Genomic DNA, 21,563 nt, shown 5'->3' with positions numbered 1-21,563 from the left:
TAGAATTTCTCTGTTGGAGAGAGTGCAGATAAATAACTTTCACTGTTAGATTGGATGATTCTTGGCTTTATGCTCTCCACAGTTAAATGACTCAGACCAGACTTTCCAACACCTCTTACTCTCCCACTCTATTAATTATTTGCAAACGGACCTGGGATAAGCAGAAACAAAGAAAAAAAAAAGTGCTTGCAGATCGCTGTATGACCACTAAGAGTCTTTCTCCTCACTCCCAGTTACAAGAATATATTGGCCGTCATGATGCAAATTAGAAAAATGCATCAATGCATTTCCCACCATTTACGTCATTACAAGGTGTGTCTGAATGTTATACTTATGCAGCTAATGTTATTAGCTGCTTAGAAATGTTTTGTGTTCAATTTATATCTTTTAGTGGATTAGTACTTAAAAGTTTGAGTTTACATTTGACAAATAGTTGTATATTGCATTGCAAAACCGGATCACAATTGCATTGTTTATTGTGGGTGTTCTCAAAGATTTAATAGGGATGTTCCCTGACTAGTTACATTTCTTGTTAAAGCATATCACTTTTAAAATCAATAGTTTGCGTCAACTGAAAAAGAAATCTGATCACATTACTTTGTTGCATTTTAGTGGCTGCTGCATTTCCTGTATTACCTTTAACTTTACATCAAATATACCTCATTGATTTGAAAGCACCTTGGGACACTCTAACAAGATGCTTACATAAATGCAAGAATTTTGGGGGGATACCTTACAATAATGGTGCAATTTGGCACTGCCTGAACCTTGGTCATACTAAAAATGATGCTTGGTATGCACAATTCATTGAAGATTGGAAATTCAATCTCTTGCCAATAGAGAAGATAAGTAAAAGAGGTTTGTATAAGTCAAGTGGTAGTTCTCTCACATGTCTAAAGGTTCTGGATTCAAGCAGACTTGAACTCACAAACTCAGGCCGTCCTCCAGCTTCTTGTGGAGAGGCTGTCTTTGACATTAACCAGAAACACACTCATTTCAGGGGTAAAAGGATTCCAGATCACTTGTGAAGAGCAGATTATTGTTCTTGGTATTCTGGACAAAATTTATTCATCAAGTAACATCATATGGAGATTATCTGGTCATTAGACTAATGCGAACTTGCTGAGCCCAAATTCTCTGCTGCAAATGTAGTATTAAATAATTTTAGTTTTAACAAAACTGGTTTCTTAGCTGTTGGTATTATAGTCATCCAAATACTACAAGATTTAATATGGAATCAAAAATGTGTAACAGATTGGCCTTATAGGAGTAAGGAAGTTTAAAGTTATATCTATTGGAGTCTAGATTTGTTTGAAAGAAATATTCAACTCCAGCTTCACCTTCACACAACCCTGCTTAGCTGTCACTTTCTCTTGCCCAACCCTCAGATTCATCATCCCCTGGGTCAATTGCTCAAAATTAACCAAATGCTCAAGAGCCTCATTTCTGCTGCACCATAGCAAGATTTAAACTGTGCATTTTCAAGCCCTCCCACTCCATATCCACTTAAATTATCTCTGCCCTCAATACTAAAACACTTTGTACAATTTCCACTTCCTGGCTTTTTCTGGTGCCAAACACATTCTCACACTGGTCAATGTCTAGATGCCTAGAAAACAAAATTCCATCTATTTTCTAGCTATCAGAAAATACTTGCCAAAAGCTTTCTTGAACTCGTCTAGTGTAACCCACTTTGATCTCATATCAAAGTAGATCTAAAGGCACCTTGGGATTCTTGCTATATCTGTGCTTATTTCAAAGGCAACTGGCCACTAAAGAGCTTAAATGGCCATGTTACTGGAGGTTAGAAAGATAGCGATTTTTGTTCAGTGTTGACTATAAATACATTCAAGTGAAATTAAAAATTAATCTTATTCTAACAGGTTGAAAACTGGGAACTACCTACAAACATTTAAATCAATTAGCAGAAATTCCTGCCAACTGTAGTTTTATACAATGGTTTGCTATGCTGGCGAAATATAAAAAAACCATTGGAAGACTAGTGTCAACATGGAAATGCCAGAACTACACTTGGAGGATTTATTTCTTTGGAAGAGATATAATCAAAACCAAACTGAATGACTCAAGTCTCTACACAAATTGAAATAATTCCCTTTTCTTAAAAGGCAACTCTCTAATTGAGCTGCTTTGGCAATGTAATTTCCTGCAATTAGATAAAATACACTAGTTACAATACTAACAGCTCCTTCACTGTTGAATTTAGTCATGGATATCGATGCTGGAGCTTGCGTTTGCACAATTGATCAAATGTGCAACACTCAGGCTGTGTGTTTCACTAAGGAAGTCAGTTGAGTTTTTAAGAATGGCTGATACCTCTACATGTTGGCAGGCAGCATCATATAAAACAGCTATAGACTAAGAGTCTTCTGTCTGTGCCAAGTTACTTTCACATGACACAATTGACCCCCAAAAAGACATTGAGGGGGAAATAACAGGTGCAGAGGTGGAAAAAGCAGAATAATGTATCAGAATCTCAAGTGGATGGCTTCCATTAGATTATGGATAGCTTCACTGAAGTTCATAGATGACTTGAACACTTTAGAAGAGAACTGTTCAAGATTGGGACCAATTGGAACTGGTGCCTCAAAACATTACAACAGATCACTGCAAGAAAAAAAAAAGGGGCTCAAAACTATGGTTTTTCAAAAATCTATTATATTGATTTTGTCAAGATAACTCATCAGCACAACACCATCCATAAATATCCTGTCCTTTCATTGTGAAATTTGTCATGCAGTAGGTTTGTGGCTATTCTCTGGTTAACAAAGATAAACTGACCAGTAAAAACACAGCAATGTTAGATTGAAGGTGTCAAAGTCACAGTACAATTGCAGTGTCAGGAAAAATCATCACTTACAATGTTGCATATTTTAGTAAATTTGAAACAGTCCTTCAGTTAAAAGCAGCACAACTCTTGTTCAATTGCTTGGTCCATCATAATATTTGAGGACTACAGTTACTGGACCAGCCAGCTAAATGGAGAGCTGTGACAAAGTGAAATTGAACTTCAAATATTCAAAATCAGGCTTAAAGTCAAGGTGCAATTCGGGTGTGCAGTTATTTTGCAGGCAGCAAATATTTCCCATTTGTGTACTATGCAGAGACAGGGCCATACTTAATTGAAATTAGACTCAACACCAAAATTTGCCAATACAAGTTCATACAATGAATTCAAGAATCTTTATTAATATTTAAACATGTGACTTGCTCAGCATTTCAGTGTCATTGAGCAGGATGTTCAATAAATAATAAATACTCAGTGCATAATAAATTAAGGAATGAAAATGTCCAGCCACAAAACGTGGTGCAAATGTGTTTGAATTTTTAGTTCTCTGTTCAAAGAACTGAAGTCAGTTTAAATCAGCAGCATTAGCTGCATTTAAAAAATTTGTCCTTTCAACTTGCAAAGTCCAGGTACTCTTAATACTTTCAACTTTCACCTGCTGCACACTTTCCTCTTGCTCTTGGGAACCACAACACATCCTGCCATTTTTTTTGCAGCAAAAGAATCATTTCTCTTTGCAATGCAAAATACAGACGCTCCTCAGGCAGCTGCCATATTTCAAGTACTTGTCCCTTTTAAGGTCAGTCCAATAAAGCAGGATTGTAAAATGCATCTGTCTGGTACCGGCCCAGCACACCAAACGAAATACAAGTTCTTCGTACCGCCTGACAGATGGTTACCTTGGGTCAGTTCCAAACTGAACAAAGCCAAGGCAAAAGCTTTGCATTCCAATTTTTAATTAAATCTTTGTTGCACCATATTCAATGCATATTCCATTCTGTTACGAAGTTCATGTGAACACCCAGACATCAGTAATGTGGAGAGCTTGAATGTAGAAGAAACTCTATCTTCATTGATATAAGTAAGAAGGTACTCCTCATTGTAGTTGCAAATAATGATTTTAGTATGATCATGATAAAAATTCACCTGAGAAAAAGTACAGAAAGATTTAAAAATGAATTTTCAGGTCATGAGCAACTTTGTTTCAATTAAATGTTCTACAATCAAATTTCTCTAGCTGCTAACTGATTTAATTTATTTCCAGCAAGTGCCATTTTTCCTTTATCTTGGGTAAATTTAATGTGGGTAAACTCAAGTAGTTACTAGCTCAATCAGTACAAGATATCAATATGACCCATCTTAACCACAGGTTTAATTCATACATCTGGTGAGCAGATTGTCAAACCACATGATTGCAACCATTTGCTAATACAGTATGCCAGCAGATTGAAACAAGTATATTAGTCATTCAATCTCCTTTCTGGGGAGGATGTCTCACCTTTCAGGTACTCTGGTCAACAAGGCATTAATTAAATTAGACTTACGTCTGACTTGCCAGGCTATAGCTTAAAACATGCTAGTACATGCCACCCAAATACATATAATTCTCACCTGGAATGTGCCATCACTAAAGAGCATCATTAGAGCACGATCAGATTTTAACCATTGAAGAAGACAGAGTTTGGGCTTCTGGGCATCTGTTGAACTAGGCAAATCACCACCCTGCAAAAGAGAAGATCAGAGTTGTTCATGATATCTGCTTTATAAAGTTTCAGTAAAAAAGTACTGTTAACTACACTAATCATTAAACAGCAAGCAGAGGATGGTAGCACAAGTTTTTTTTATATTAAGTACAGAGGAGCAGGGATAGATATTTCTTACATGACGACATTATAAACTTAAATGTTGCAAAGAACTTTAAAGGATTAGGAGCAAGATTCTTAAACAATGCACAAGTCAAGGAAACATTAGGGATTCTTACCTCCATTAGATTTTCTTCCATGTAGTGTGCAAAGTACTTCAGAATTGTCACTTGACTAATTAGTTTTTCAGGCACATCAAGTGCTGAAAAGATGGAACATTGGCCCAACTCTGCATAGTACTGGATAGTTCTAAGAACAGGAAAGATATGTTGCAGGTTAGTAACTTAATACTGGTCAATTTGATTGAAAAAAAGATAATCAAATCAGTTATTAGGCTACGTACTTTTTGTCTGCCAGTAGGCTCATGTGAGTTCCATTGTTGAAGAGGACTCCAACTGTGTGATCTGACAGCTGATACCCAAACCCATACTTATTAGAATAATCCACCCATTTGGTGACCCACTGGAAGGAGAAACTCAATTGCTGTTTTGGCAGACAGTTACCTGGAAAAGAAGCAAAATAACACTTACTTAAAATGTTAAAGCTGGTAAATAGTCAATTCTGACCTTCAACTCCAGTACATTTCAAAGAATGGTTGCAGTTCTTACCTTCTGGCATATTTTCTAGGCAGCCCTTTAGTACTCTTGCAACTGTGTCAGCAACAGTTCCCATGGTACTGTCTTCCAGAGCTGGAAACGAAGAAGGAATCATTAATCTGTGCAGCAAATAGTCAACCAAAAAGTTTAGATATTCCAAAGTAGTGGTGAAGTTTACACTAAATGTATTTCCTTCACAAATACAAAGCTTAATGGACTAGATTGCTCATCCATCTTTGCATTTTAATAATGTGATTAATGTCAAGCTACTTACATTCACTGCTACTGCTGCAGCTTCCCAATGTTCCTCTCACTATCATCCTAATAGAGTCTCTGATCTTTTGTTCACTGTCCTTTGCTGGTGAGGGGGTCTCTGGTTTGACGTAGACAACTGGTGATTTGTTTGACAACCTTGACTCCTGTTTAAAAACAAAATCACATCAATTTTACAAGACTGGCGGATCCATGCACTGATCAATCCTTACTGAAGTTTCAATATACAACTAAAAACAATTCATTTCAATTAAGGTAGCTGAGATCAACCTACCTCATCTGATCGATTTTTGTTGCTCAACTGGTTATTTAGTGACATTTTCTTCAAATCATTCTTCAACTTGTATATTTCATCAACATCATCTTTACCTAGTTTGTCTAAAAAAGAAATACAAATTGTTTAGTGCATCAAAGCACTTGTTCAAGTACAAACATTTCTATACAACTGCACAGGCATTTTCTAAAATGAAAGGTGGTGACAAGAATTTTAATTCTGCCTTCAGCCATTGTTTCAGCAATGAAAACACATAATGCAGCATAATTTTACACTTACTGTGACTATCCAAAAACTTGGCCTTGTCCTTCTTCCCACCAAATAGTGCTGCAGCTGCCTTTTTGAAGAAGCTCTTGGCAGGACTGGACAAATGAAAATCTGGTGCATAGTGACAGCAGGTTTGGGACAGTCTCTCAGGTATAAATCCCTGTAATAGGGAGCCAAAGTTTACATTTAGTGTATGCACAATTATAAAGAGACTGAGAAAAGTAAAAAAAAGGGATAGAAGTAAACAGTGAATTCTTGCAATTCAACAAACCTGAGTGAAGAAGTCATAATGCATGATGTCGTCTAAACTTGGCCGATCCTCTGGATTCCTTGCAAGCATGCTGGCTATCAATTGTTTGGCAGGTAACGACAGTGAAGATGGCATTGTATATCTTGCTTCTCTTATACATTTGTAAGTTTCTTTTAGGTTGGTGGTCTCAAAAGGTGGGCGCCCCAACAGCATTGTATACCTTTAATGAACAATTTTTTTTTTTAAATCAGTTCCTTCAGAGCAGCAGTGAGCTAATTTGGTAAATGATTAGGTTGGGATGAATTTTAATCTTCAGTATTCCTAGAGCAACCCTCATGAATAAAATTAGCCACATACAGTGCCTATATTTGATAGTGAGGCAACTCATTGGTTACTAAAAAGATTACAATTTATCCCAATTGTGCTTTAAACATCCAAGCAAACTAAAATGGAACACAAATACTTACATTACACAACCTAATGCCCAGATATCAGATTCACAGCCATGCCCTTGTTTGTTGAGAACTTCAGGAGACAAGTAGTTTGGTGTGCCACAGATAGTTCTGCAAGGATATAGTGTAGAGGTTAGCACTGAACAAATTCCATAATATTCACCACAATCAAAACTCCATGTATAGCTGGACTTCTTACCTGCTCCTTTGCTCCACTGGTTCCAGTTTTGCTGCTAATCCAAAATCTCCTATTTTCAGTTCCATGGATTCATTGATAAAGAAGTTTCCTGCAATCAACAAGCAACTAATTTAAAATTTAAACCACTATTTTCCATTTGATTATTTTCTTTGGAAGAGATTGGAGGCATTGATGCCTTTAAACCACAATTTCCACATGCAGATGGGGAGATAAGTTATAAAGCAACATAGTCATACCTAATTTGAGGTCTCTGTGTAGGATTTCTTGTTCATGTAGGCACTTCAGTCCTGATACTATCTGCCGGAGGTAGTATCGTACTTCTGGTTCCGTCAAAACCTTCCTAGCTTTCAGTATGTGAGCCATTGACTAGAAATATAAATGAACAATGAAACAGTTATACATCTTTTATATAAAAAAAAGATACAGGCAAATGTTGCACTTCAAGTTTAATTATCAGGGAGAAAGGATCAATACTTACTCTTCTGCTGCAGTGTTCCAACAGGATATAAATGTTTTCATTATCTTCAAAGTGATGGTAAAAACGTACAATGTGTTTATGGTGAAGAGTTTGGTGCAGCTCAATTTCTCGATCAATCTGTTAAGAAATTTTAAAAGTTCAGCCTCTAGATTTCTACCAATCTGACCAAAGTGGCAACATTGCCAACTACAATTCAAATAGATAGATAAGCTAACTCACCTTCTCCCTCTGATGGGGCTTGGCCACTCTGGAGTGCGGGATGATCTTTGCAGCATAAACACGGTTAGTAGTCAGGTCAGTCATTTCGTAGCATTTCGCAAAACCTCCCTGAGCAAGAAAAGAATGCACGAGTTTTGGTTTAAATGTAAATAATTACGAGAACATTTAAGTTTTTTTTTGCTATACTGCTACCTAAAACAGATGACAATTTCGTAGCAAAGAAAAGCTAGTTACTGTATGAAACACGCAGTGCTTATTGATAATGGCTTATACTGAAAAGCCTTAAACTGAACACTGCGGACTGGAGCAATAATGCACAACCAAAAATCCTACAGAGATGATCGACTTGAAGTTTTGTCAGGATTCGTTCAGTGATTGAACTACATTTACAAATATTGTAAGGCGTTGAGTACGCCTGCCTTTCCTCTCTCTCTAAAAGCAGTTTCTATTTACCTTTCCTAACACTTTTCCTCTGCAGTAGCATTTGCCAGTAGCGGGGTCGGTTATAATCCGGGACATCTCGGTGTTGGAGTATGTTAACTCTCCCTGCCTTTTGTTACCACGGTGTTCGGCGGACTTGCCAAGAGGCTGTTCGCACATTTTAGAGTTTTGTTGGTAAGTGATAGTCCTCAGTAATTCCATTCCCTACTTGGAGCAGCGCTCTCCAGACTGAATGAGCCAAAACGCCGGGCGCGTTCTCCTTTATACCCTCCCCTTCAACGCGTCACAATGACATTCACTGCAGACTCTCGTTACCGCCTTACCACTCCGAACCGTCATTCTTATTGGTTAAGGACTATGTCAATCATTCCACCCCGAAAGCTGATTGGACAAAACCAGCGCTGGCTGGACAGATTATCAACCTCGAGAGCTATCAATGACCTTAATGACAAGTACAGTATTCTCTCCAAACAGAGTCATCATTGGATGATGTTTGTATTATAGTGAAATACTTACTTATGTTATTCTGTTCCTTTCTCTGTCTGTACGCTCAACAAAATTTGTATTTGCAAAAATGTAGATGGGCGGAGGGCTTGCATTTTTGTTCGGAATATCGACTGTTTAAATGTCCAGTCCATCTCATTGCAACTTTATCAATCATCTCACAGTCGTTATTGTTTCCATTTGTCTCCATACCTCGGTTTTATCTCCGAACACGTCGTTAACTGCTGTTTCTAGAGCTACCTAATATAAATTCATGTCAGACTGTTACAGTTTATCAGTTCTTTATCTGTTGAACATAATTCCTTTCCAGCTGCACATATCAAACTGTCATTGTGCGTTTCCGTAACTGTTTATTTTGTAACGACACATTAAGTAGCCAGACACGCACGCACGCGATGATAAGCAGCTTGTGGCTTTACAAGGGGAAAAGATGGGGACCAGATAAATAACTGCTTTGCATTTATTAAAGGTCGGATACATTTTTGGTTTTATTACTAGTGGATCAATTCAAAGCGAGACAAATCAGAGATTTTACTATAAATCCATTAATTGTGAGCTTCATCTTTGCCTTATGCAAGCTAAGATGACTTTCTGGGATTTCTTGGAATTGTTTCCAGCAGAAACTGCTGTTTCTAGAGCTACCTAATATAAATTCATGTCAGACTGTTACAGTTTATCAGTTCTTTATCTGTTGAACATAATGGATTTTACTATAAATCCATTAATTGTGAGCTTCATCTTTGCCTTATGCAAGCTAAGATGACTTTCTGGGATTTCTTGGAATTGTTTCCAGCAATACAGAGTCAAATGAGGCACTGAATAACAGAAAACCTTTCATTTAAAAACGTGTCAATTTTCATTTTGATCAATGTGTACGGCAAAATTTATACGGCAATGTTTACATCCTGAGTTCTATATTTTACTTATCACAAAAACTTAAAATTCATGATTTCAGTCTTCTAGGGTTTGTAATAACTAAATGGGTTTGATTTTAGGTAAAATTGATGTATGTCGATTAGACAGAAACGTATCACACAGAAATCTGGAAACTAACCGTCACTTGAAACGATGTGCGATGTGGTTTATTTGTACAGAGCGCCACCAATTGCTCTCACATATAAAATACAGCATCACTTCCATTGAGACTGCTGCATTGGCATGTTTAATAAGGACCAACAGTGTTTGGCTCCACCTGCCGGACAAATGTCAATCTAAAATTTGCAAAATGCTGGGAACAGTTGGGGTTTGGCAACAGCTGTAGAAAGGCATACGAGTTAACTTTTCAAATGCACTGTGAAATTTATAATGCCTTCACAAAAACTAATGCCAACATATAAGAAGTCTCTTAATTGAGAAATAGAAGCCTTAGATTTTCTCTTGATTTCAATCTATTATGGGGCATGTAGATTATATAGAGTAAAATGATGCCTCTGAATGTCCCCACTCATCACTACCAGTTTGTTATTTTGGGATATCGGAATATTGGGTAGCCTTGTTGACAATGGCAGCTTTGAGAAGATCTTGGGGATGGGAGAAGAGGGAAACAAGAGAGTAGCAGTGGCTTACAATATTTTTATGGAGACTCAAAGAGTAGTTGAGTGTTGTTGGCCTAGTGGTGTGATCACTGGTCTCTTAATCCAGAGACCCAGGGAATGATCTGGGGGCCCAGGTTTGAATCCTGTCATGATAGATGGTGGAATTTGAATTCAGTAAAAATTTGAAATTGAGAGACTAATTAAGACCATGAAATCATTTTCAATTGTTGGGAAAACCCATCTGGTTCACTAATGCCCTTTAGGGAAGGAAACTGCTATCCTTATCCAGTCTGGCCTACATGTGACTCCAGACCCACAGCAATGTGGTTGACACTTAACTGCCCTGTGGGCAATTAGAGATGGGCAATAAATGCTAGTCTAGCCAGTGACATCCACTTCCTGTGAATGAATTTAAAATAAAAGTTGTGGGTCCACAGAATAAGATGGTAGAAAGTGGAAAGTAGTCACTGGACAATAATTCAGAGACCTGGGTTTATGCTCTGGAGACTTGGGTTTGAATGCCCTCACAGCAGAAGACAAGTAATAAACCCAGAATTAAAAGCTAGTCTAACAGTGACCATCATTGCTGATTGTTGTAAAACCACATCAGATTCAATAATGTCCTTCAGGGAAGGAGAATCTTACATTCTCATATCCTGGCTTACATGTAACTTCAAATGGTACATTGACTCTTAAATACTCCCCAAAATGGCCAAGCAAAGCATTCAGTTGCATTTAAGTGTTACAAAGTCTGATAAAAGGCAGGAATCCAGATGGATCACTTGGCATCAAATAAGGCATTGGAAATGACAATGGTACACACAGTCCACTCGACCTTTCAAATTTCTCTTCATCACATCTGGACCTTTGTCAAAATTGAGAGAGCTGTCCCATAGAATACTCAAGCAACAGCCGAAAATAGTCATACTCACACATAATATGCTGAATTCACCACCACCATCACAATATGAAACAAATAATTGCAGGTGCAGGAGAACTGAAACAAGAACAGAACTTGCTGGAGAAACTCAGCAGGTCCAGTGGCAGCTTTAGAGGGAAAACAGAATTGATGTTTTGAGTTTGGTGACTCTTAGTCGTTACTGAAAGCAGCTGTGAAATGGTGGGATCATCATCACTATCCAGGTCATGTTTATTCCACTGGCAGAACAGACCAGCCAGAGATGACAGCACAGTGGTATGCAGTCAGGAGGCATTTACCCTGGGAGTCCGCACCATTGACTGTAGACCCTGGAGTCTGGCATCAGGTACAATATGAGTAAGGAAACCTCCTGCTGATTACCACATACTTCCCTCTCCTACTTCACCCCACATCCCCACCCATGCCAATTGATGAATCTGAATCAGCACCCGTCCATGTTGAAAACCTTTTGGAGGATGCACTGAGGTAAGGGCTGATCATGGTCTCTGGGTTGGCAATTTCAATGTCCGTCTCCAAGAACCAGGTCTTAAAGGGCATAGCTGCGAGACAGGACCTGCAGTAGATAGTGAGGGGATCATCAAGAAGGAAAACAAACTTGACTTCATTCACGGAGGAGAAATTGAGGACTGCAGATGCTAGAGATCAGAGCTGAAAATGTGTTGCTGGAAAAGCGCAGCAGGTCAGGCAGCATCCAAGGAACAGGATTCTCCTGTTCCTAGGATGTTGCCTGACCTGCTGCGCTTTTCCAGCAACACATTTTCAGCTTGACTTCATTCACACCAATGTAAGAGTAAAAGATGTGTCTGTGCTTGACAGTAATGGCAAAGTGACCACAGCTCAGTCCTTGTGGAGAAGCACTGTGGAAAATTGCACAGGTATATTCTGTCTAGAAAAGCAGGAAAAATCCAACCTTAACACCTGAGCAACCTATTCTCATTCCTCAGTAAGGTGATGAAAAATGCTATTAAAAGGTACTTACTCCATATTAACCTGCCCGTTTATACTTATTTTTGTTTCTGCCAGGCCCAACTAGCTCCTGACCTCATTCGTGTTATGATCCCAATTGACGTTACTGTTGGATACGTCAGTACCTAAAATGAAACCCGGCTTGAGAGACCAGCTTATAAAAAAGAAATTAGCTCAGTGGTCATTGACTGAAACATAAACACATAAGGCTACATATTTTATTTGACAATGAAATGTAGTTTATGACACAAAAGGAAAACTCAAAACAAACTGAGATTGAAGACAGTTTGAAAGATCTTAAATCACACAGAAAAACATCTTATTCATTCCCCAACAGTTTTTCAAACAGTTTTAAATAGGAAAATGCACCCCTCTACCTCAATTCTTTAAGTTCAACTCAACTGATTCTTCCGAGTTATTTTCTGTGAACTGTGAAGACCTCGTCCATAAACACTTACAAAATAGAGAGGTTAGGCTTCCTCAGTTATCAATAGCCTGCAGATTGCTAACAAACGTGCATCATATGGATGTTATACAAACTTACATTTCACTAAAATAACATTCCCTGAACTGTTCAGCATTCTTTCCTGGGACAGAAAATATATTTTGCTTCTGGCCCCAAAAGGTGTCCATTGCCATTGCCAACATATTCAATTACTATCCCTGAATCCCCCATCATCAACAACTTGAGGATTTCCCATTGACCAGAAACTGAACATCTAAATACAAATAAAATATGAATACAAATATGTATATAAACTTGACATTTAAATAAAGTAGCTCCAGGAGCAACTCAGAGGTTAGGAATGCTGCAGTAAGCAACTCACCTTCTTATTCCCAAAACATGTACACAATGCAGAAGTCAGGAATGCGATGGAATACTCCCCACTTGCCTGGATGAGCACACCTCCAATAATTCTCTCACCAACTGGACATGTGACCCATCTACTCAAATTGACTAACTAATTTATATATTACAATAAAATCACTCTCATGAATCAAACTAATGAACCTGCGTGTCACTAGTTCTAAAGCAAATATATTCTTCCATACGTATTGAAGACTATATGCTGTATTCCAGATGTTATCTCACCAAAGCTCCCTATAATAGCAGTAAAGATTCAGTAGGAAGAGGAAAGAAGGTCTGCTGAGGGAATATGATGAGCTAGGAGCAAAATTATAAAACAGAACCACAAAGGTAATAATCTCTGAATTACTACTTGATCCCTCAAGCAAATTGGCACAGGCTCAACAAGATTAAAGAGGTAAACGGATGTCTTAAAGATTAGCATTGGAGAAAACGGGTTCAAATTCATGGCACATTGATACCAGTACTGGGGAAGGAGGGAGCTATTCCGATGGGATAGAATCATACTGAGACCAGAGTTCTGGCACAGACTGAAACTGGTAGTTGTGATGCTGGTGGGGCAGGGTGGGGAGGGGGGCACTGTTGGAGGGGAGGCCTTGCTACTAAGTAATGAAATTAACTCAGTAGGAACAAGTGATATAGAGACAGAAGGTGTAGAATCTGTGTGGGTACAGATGAGGAATCGCAAAGGAAAAATTATACTTTTGGGCATTGCGTACAGGCCTCCTAGCAGTAGTCGGGATGTGGACAAGTAAAGGAATTCAAGGAGTGTCAACAAAACAGTTTCATTTGGAGCAGCTTGTGGTAAAGCCCATTAGGGAACAACAATTCTGGGTTTGGTGATGCGTAATGAAGTAAACTTGATTAGGGAGCTTAAAATGATGGAACCGTAGACGACAGTGACCATAATATGATAGAATTCATCCTGCAATTTGAGATGGAGAAGATTGTAATGGTATTACAATTGAGTAAAGTTAACTACAAAGACATGGGGGAGAAGATGGCCAGAGTTGATTGGAAGGTGAGCCTAGCAGGGAAGATGGTGGCGCAGCAACAGCAGGAACTTTTGGGGGTAATTCGAGACGCACAGGAGAAATTCATCCCAAGGAAGACGAAACATACTAAGGATGAGGCAACCATGGCTGACAAGCAAAGTCGGGGTCAGCATAAAAGCAAAAGCAAAGGAAAAAAATCATATAGTATGATGAAAGTTAGTGGGAAGACTGATTGGGAAAGTTTAAAAAACCAGCAGAGGCTAACTAAGAAAGCAATAAAGAGGGAGAAGATGAAATATGAGTGTAATCTAGCTAGTAATGCAAAAAGATTGTAAGAGTTTTTTATATATATGTAACAAGTAAGAGAGAGGCAAGAGTGGACATTAAGCAGTTGGAAAATGAGGCTGGATAAGTATTAATGGAGAATAAAGAAATGGCAGAGAAACTAAATCAGTTTTCACAGAAGAAGATACTAGCAGCATACCAAAATTTCAAGAGAGTCAGGGGTTGACGTGAGTGTAGAGGCACTAAGGGAAAAGCTGAATGGTTTTGAAGGTGGATTAATCACCCAGGCTAGATGGGTTTTTCCCAAGGGCAGTAGAGGCATTGATGGTGACCCTTCAAGAATCACTAGGGTCAGGGAGGGTCCCAGAGAATTGGAAAAAGGATAATGTAGCTCAGTTCCAAGGAAGGGTCACCAGACCTGAAACATTAACTTTGATTTCTCTTCACAAATGCTGCCAGACCTGCTGAGCATTTCTAGAAACTTCTGTTTCTGCAGTTCTTTCAGTTTTTACTAGCTAATGTAACACCCCTGTTTAAGAAGGGACAAAGTCAGAAGAACAGAAAACCATAGGGCAATTAGTCTGACCTTGGTCATTGGTAAGATTTTAGTGTCCATTAATAAAGATACGGAGTACTTGGTAAGGCATGATAAAATATGGCTTCATCAGCAAAGCTTCATCAAGGGGAGTCATGCCTGACAAATCTGTTAGAATCTTTTGAGGAGGTAACAAACAAGTTAGACAAAGGGGAGCCAGTGGATGTGATCTATTTGGATTTCCAGAAAGCCTTTGATAAGGTACTGCACAGATTCCTGATGAAGGGCTAATGCCCAAAACATTAACTCTCCTGCTCCTCAGATGCTGCCTGACCTGCTGTGCTTTTCCAGCACCACACTCTCGACTCTGATCTCCAGCATCTGTAGTCCTCACTTTCTCCAAGGTACTGCAGAGGAAGCTTCTAAATAAGATAAGGGGGCCGTGGTGTTAGGGGCAAGTTACTGGCATGGATTGAGGATCGGCAGACTGGCAGAAGGCAGAGAGTGGGGATAAAGGGGTCTTTTTCATGACTACAGTTAGTGACTAATGGAGTTCCACAGGTGTCAGTGTTGGGACCACAAATATCCATGTTATTATTTTAACAAGCTGGGCAAACCAACTGAGGGCATTATTGCTAAGTTTGCAGGTGACACAAAGATAGGTTGAGGGATAGGTAGTGTTGAGAAAGGGGGAGACTGCAGAAGGACTTGGACAGGCTAAGAGAGTGGGCAAAGAAGTGGCAGATGGAATACAACATGGGAAAGTGTGAGGTTATATACTTTGGTAGGAAGAATAGAAAAAATGGGGAAAGGCTTCAGAAATCTTAAGCACAAAAGACTTGGGAGTCTTAGTTCAGAATTTTCTTCAGTTGGCAGTTAGGAAGACAAATGCAATGCTAGCAACCAATTTTGACAGGACTAGAATACAAGAGCAGAGACGTACTGCTGAAACTGTATAAAGCTCTGGTCAAACCCCTTTGAAATTTTGATCAGTTTTGGCCCTCTGTATCTAGGAAGGATGTGCTGGCCTTGGAGAAGGTCCAGGTGAGGTTCACAAGAATAGTCCTGGGAAAAATAGACTTGTCATTTGAGGAGCAGTCTGGGTCTGCACTCAATGGAGTTTTGAAGGATGAGCGAGGATCTCATTGAAACATGCAGAATATTGAGAGACCTGGAGAGAGTGGAAGTGGAGACGATGTTTCCACTTGTAGGAGAGACCCAAGGGCACAGCCTCAGAGTGAACAGAGAACCCTTTACGAATGAGATGAGCAGAAAGTTCTTCAGCTGTGGGAGGTGAATCTGTGGAATTCATTGCAACAGAAATCTGTGGAGGTCAAGTCATTGAGTATATTTGAGACAGGGATAGATAGGTTCTTGATTAGTAAGGGGATCAAAGGTTACAGAGGGAATGAAGGAGAATGAGCTTGAGAAACATATCAGCCATGATTGGTGGAGTAAACTCAGCGGGATGAATGGCCTATTTCTCTTCGTATATCTTCTGGTCTTCTTGTCTTATGTAGCAGTTTCAGGGCAATCTAAAGTTTTAAAAGGAAAGACAGAAAGAAAATGACCTTTTGTGAAAAACTGGTCAACATGACATCTGTGCCTGAATCAGGATTTCCCATCAGGCCTGCCAGAATAAGGACACACCTGTTTCTGGAGACAAAGATCCTCAGAGGTATGAGACAACTCAACCAACAAAACAGCACCTGCCAGATATTGTATCAAGGGACAGGCATAGAAACAGTAATGAACCCAAAACTGTTAACATTGGGGTCTATCTAGTTAATGGGATAACGATTTACTGTAATCTGAAAACAGTTTGGGTGGCTCCATGAAGTCATCAAAACTTCCGTTAAGTAAATTTGGGATGGTTTAGATCAGAATGGTACTGGAAAAGCACAGCAAGTTAGGCAGCATCTGAGGAGCAGGCCTCTCGGACGCTGCCTGACCTGCTGTGCTTTTCCAGCACCACTCTGATCTAAACTCTGGTTTCCAGCATCTGCAGTCCTCACTTTTGCCTACTAAATTTGGGATGGTATCAACCCTTTTGTTTCCACGAATGATGAGATTAAACCAGTCCCAGCAATCACCGGAGATGCTTTATGAAATGGAATTCCCTAAAGCTGGATTGCCTTTTGGAATCACAAGGGCAAAGGGGGCAGCAGGGCCAGCTATTGGGGCTCTTTTCCTTTTCCCTCTCCTCGCTCTGAGCTCACTGCATCTCTGGATACCAATCCTTTGGGGCTGAAAACATCGACCCTGTCTACAACCTCAGACTTCAGAAGTCCACAACAACATCTGAGGCAGAGAGGGAGCCTCACCAGACAAGCAACAAGTCCCTCTGAGACTGTAAGAACCCTTTTCAGGCCTGAGACACTCCTACTCTGGAGTAGTTGGTTAGGCATAGAGGAGGTTGTATAATTCTTAAAGCATAAGCACCCTGTAAATTGTGTAAGGTTTACTTTAAAATAAGATTTACTTTCGATTAGATTACTTACAGTGTGGAAACAGGCCCTTCAGCCCAACAACTCCACACCGACCCGCCGAAGCACAACCCACCCATTCCCCTACATTTACCCCTTTTACCTAACAGTACGGGCAATTTAGCATGGCCAATTCACCTGACCTGCACATCTTTGGACTGTGGGAGGAAACCGGAGCACTCGGAGGAAACCCACGCAGACACAGGGAGAATGTGCAAACTCCACACAGTCAGTCGCCTGAGTCAGGAATTGAACCCGGGTCTCTGGCGCTGTGAGGCAGCAGTGCTAACCACTGTGCCACCGTGCCGCCCACTACGTTGTGTATGTTCCAGTTTTCTTATTACTTATATCAGTATAGAGTATAAGTTTCATCGAAGTATTGTACGGATTGGGCAAGTTGAATATTTTGTCTGTAATAAAGTTCACTGGTAATTTTGAACTCATATTTGAGTCTGTCTGTGTTCCTTCTGGGTACACCAATTCTGGCTGAGTTCACAGCAGATCCCAGACTAGAATTCAAGTGTCAAGGACCAAAGGGTGATCCGGGTGATTCGCACCGCCCACTCAAGGGGGAACTTGCTGGCCCGGATAACCAGTTTGATCTCTCTTTTTTTCTCTCTTGGAGGTACTGTCCAAGTGGGTAGGTACTAGGTGGCTGTTGGCCCACCAACAAGAGGGGAATCACCCAGGCATTGATGGCGGTCGTGATTACTGTGTGGAGATAAGTTCCAACTCACTGGTCAGGCTATAAACAGTGAGCGTGGTCCGGCGCTCTGTCTCCAGCGGAGTTGCCCTAGTGTGGCATTCCAGGTCTTTGAAGTTTCACAGCCTGCTGGAGAGAGACCACCACAGTAATTGGTGAACCCCAGACACTGGCCTGAGTGCGGAGTAAAGGCAAGAGGCCCCTCCACACTTATGAGACAGATTGGTTTGATTGGGCCTGTATTCACTAGAGTTTAGAAGCATGACAGGGTCTCACATTGCAATGTGTAATATTCTAACAGGGGAGCCTTACAGACTAGATGCAGAGAGGATAGTTTCCCTGACTAGGACTCTAGAGACAGGGGTTATAGTCTCAGGTTATAGGGCAGGCCATTTAGCACTGAGATACACGTTTCTTCACGTGAGAGGTGGTTAACCCAAGAATTAACTTCCACAGAAAGCTGTGGATGGCTGAGTATATTTAAAAAAGAGATTGATACATTTTTAGATATTGAAGGCATCACAGGCTATGGAGAGTAAGTGGGAATATAGCATTGAGATAAAGGATAAGCCATGGCCAAATTGAATGGTGGAATAGGCTCAAAGGATCAAATGGCCTATTTCTGTTCTCAGTTTCTATGTTTCATCAAAAGGAGTTCAGTTTTAAGAGCAGACAAGGGAAAACAGATTTACCTCAGTAAATAGGTTTAGTTTGTGAAATTGCCAGACCAAAGGTGTTTGGTTAGAAATTGCAATTTATAAAAAGATGAGAAAGTTCAAGCTTTCAGCTTTGTGAGTTTCATGTAAGAAGACTCCACAGTTCATTGGACAGAAACTGGGCAGAATGTGTTCAATCAATAGAGTCTTAGAATTATAGAGCATGGAAACAGACCCTTTGGCCTAACTCATCCATTCTGACTAGGTTTCCTAAACTAAACTTGACTAGGACCAAGACAGTAAGAAACTATGGAAGGTGATGTGCACAGCCGAGACCATCACGGAAGCAAACTTTCCATGCATGCACACCATTTATACGGCTCGCTGCCGCAGAAAGGCTGTTAACATCATCAAAGACCCATCGCACCTTGGTAATGCTCTCCTACAACCTCTTTAGTCATGCACCAGCAAGTTCAAGAACAGCTTCTTCCTGGCCATAATTAGACTGATCAATGGACTCTAACCCCAAATAATGCTGATTTTGCTAACATTGATCTTGCCTACCACACACCCTATACAATGTAAACTGTATGCCTCTGTCTAGGTTGTTTTACAACCTCTGATCTGTATATCTTTGCTTACTATGATCTGCCGATACTGCTCGAAAACAAAACTGTTCACTGTACTTCGGTACACATGACAATAAACCATGACAATAAGTTGTAATCAACTAGTCCCATCCACCTGTGTTTGGCCCATATCCCTCTCAACCTCCCTATCCATATACCTGACCAAATGTCTTTTTAATGTTGTAATTGTATCTGCCTCTACTATTTCCCCTGGCAGCATGTTCCATGTACACACCACCCTCTGTGTAAAAATGTTGCTCCTCAGGTCTCTTTTAAATATTTCCCCTCTCATCTTACACCTATATCTTTTAGTTTTGGACTTCCCTACCCTGGGAAAAAGACCTTGGTTATTCACTTCATCCATGATGTGGAGATGCCAGTGTTGGACTGGGGTGGACAAAGTTAAAAATCACATAACACTGGGTTATAGTCCAATAGGTTTATTTGGAAGCATTAACTTTTGAACCGCTGCTTCTTCACTAGGTGGTCCTGGTAACTAGACTGATAACAAAACATCCTATAACGACAAACTGCCAGTCTCAGTTTCACCTTTGTAAATCTTTTTTGCACCCTTTCCAGTTTAATAACATCTTTCCCATAGCAGGACGGCCAGATTTGTACACAGTACTCCAAATGTGGCCACATCAATCCCTTGTACAGCCGAAGAAGGAAATCAGGAGGGCAAAAAAGGGGCACCAGATAGCCTTGGCTGAGGAGATTAGGGTGTATCAAAAGAGATTCTTTAGAGAGGAAGATTTAAACAATCCTTAGATAAGCACATGGATGATTTTGGGATAGTGTAGGGGAATGAGCTGAGAATAGTTCACAGGTCAATGCAACATCGAGGGCCGAAGGACCTGTTCTGCGCTGTATTGTTCTATGTTCTAATATATTAAAGGAAAAAGAATAACGAAAGAGAGAATAGGATCCCTCAAGGGCCAACATGGACATCTATTTGTAGAACCACAGGAGATGGGTGAGGTCTTCGATTAATATTTCTCCACTGTGTTTACTATGGAGAAAGACGTGAAGATTTGGGAAGTTAATGGTCATACCTTGGGGCTGGTCCATATCACAGTAGAGGAGGTATTGGACATATTAGAATATATGAAGGTGGTTAAATCACCTTGTCCTGACCAGATATATCCAAGAAGACTGCAAGAGGCTAGAGAAGAAATTGTGGACACCCTGGCTGATATTTTTTCATCATCGTTAGCCATGGGTGAGGTCCTGGAAGATTGGAAAGTAACGAATGTTGTGCCCTTACTCAAGAAAGGCTGCAAAGAAAAACCTGGGAACTGTAGACCAGTAAGCTTAACATCTTTGAAAGGTAAGTTACTTGAGAAGATTCTGAGGGAGAAGGTATCACGCATTTAGAAAGACAAGGTTTGATCAGGAGTAGTCAGCATGGCTTTGTGCGTGGGAGATCATGCCTGACAAATTTGCTTTTGATGAAGTGACCAGGAAGGTTGACAAGGGTAGGGCAGTAGACATAGTCTATATGGATTTCAGTAAGGCATTTGATAAGGTTCCACATGGTAGACTGCTCTGGAAGGTTAGATCAAATGGAATCTGGGGGAGCTGGCAAATTGGATACACAATTGGCTTGATGGTAAGAAGCAGAGGGTAAAAGTGGAAGGATGCTTGTTGGACTGGAGGCCTGTGACTAGCGGAGTGCCTCAGGGGTCGGTGCTGGGCACATTACTGTTTGTTATCGATATCAATGATTTAGATAAGAACGTACAAGGCATGATTAGTAAGTTTGCAGATGACACTAAAATAGGCGATATAATTGACAGTGAGGAAGGTTATCAGAAATTGCAGCAGGACCTTGATCAGCTGGGGAAGTGGGCCGAGAAATGGCAAATAGAGTTTACTATAGATAAGTGTGAGGTCTTGCAAGTTTGAAAGTAAAATCAAGGTAGAAGTTTCATGGTAAATGGTAGGGCCTTAAGGAGTGTAGTGGAACAAAGGGACCTTGGAGTCCCAGTGCATGGTTCTCTGAAAGTTGAGTTGCAGGTAGACAGGGCAGTGAAGAAAGCTTTTGGCATACTGGTCTTCATCGGTCAGGGCATTGAAAATAGAGGTTGGGAAGTTATATGGCAATTGGATGTTGGTGAGGCCGCACTTGGAGTATTGAGTTCAGTTTTGGTAAACTTGCTATAGGAAGGATGTGATAAACTGTAAAGAGTGCAGAAGAAATTTACAAGGATGTTGCAAGGACTCAATGGCCTGTGTTATAGGGAGAGGTTTGACAAGTTAGGACTATTTTCTTTGCAGCATAGAAGGCAGAGGGGGATCTTATAGCAGTGCATAAAATCATGAAAGGCATGGATAGGGTGAA

General features: G+C 40.1%; 1 protein-coding gene across 1 annotated transcript; it reads right to left on the bottom strand.

Annotated features, from left to right (window-relative positions):
- Nucleotides 1-3,182: 3,182 nt before the first annotated feature.
- Nucleotides 3,183-8,344, bottom strand: plk2b (polo-like kinase 2b (Drosophila)). The gene is made up of 15 exons (XM_072571203.1): nucleotides 8,130-8,344; nucleotides 7,677-7,784; nucleotides 7,458-7,574; nucleotides 7,216-7,345; nucleotides 6,980-7,067; nucleotides 6,796-6,891; nucleotides 6,350-6,548; nucleotides 6,091-6,238; nucleotides 5,812-5,915; nucleotides 5,539-5,683; nucleotides 5,277-5,357; nucleotides 5,012-5,171; nucleotides 4,788-4,917; nucleotides 4,418-4,528; nucleotides 3,183-3,952 (listed from the first exon to the last, which is right to left on the bottom strand). The coding sequence occupies exons 1-15, from the start codon at nucleotides 8,316-8,318 to the stop codon at nucleotides 3,761-3,763; spliced, it is 1,998 nt and encodes a 665-aa protein (XP_072427304.1). The 5' UTR covers nucleotides 8,319-8,344; the 3' UTR covers nucleotides 3,183-3,760.
- Between the last annotated feature and the right edge of the window lie 13,219 nt (nucleotides 8,345-21,563).

The sequence above is a fragment of the Chiloscyllium punctatum genome, chromosome 1 (genome assembly GCF_047496795.1).
Source record: "Chiloscyllium punctatum isolate Juve2018m chromosome 1, sChiPun1.3, whole genome shotgun sequence".
NCBI lineage: Eukaryota > Metazoa > Chordata > Chondrichthyes > Orectolobiformes > Hemiscylliidae > Chiloscyllium > Chiloscyllium punctatum.
Note: the sequence above shows the minus strand (reverse complement) of the source record. Positions and strands in the feature narration are given on the sequence as shown.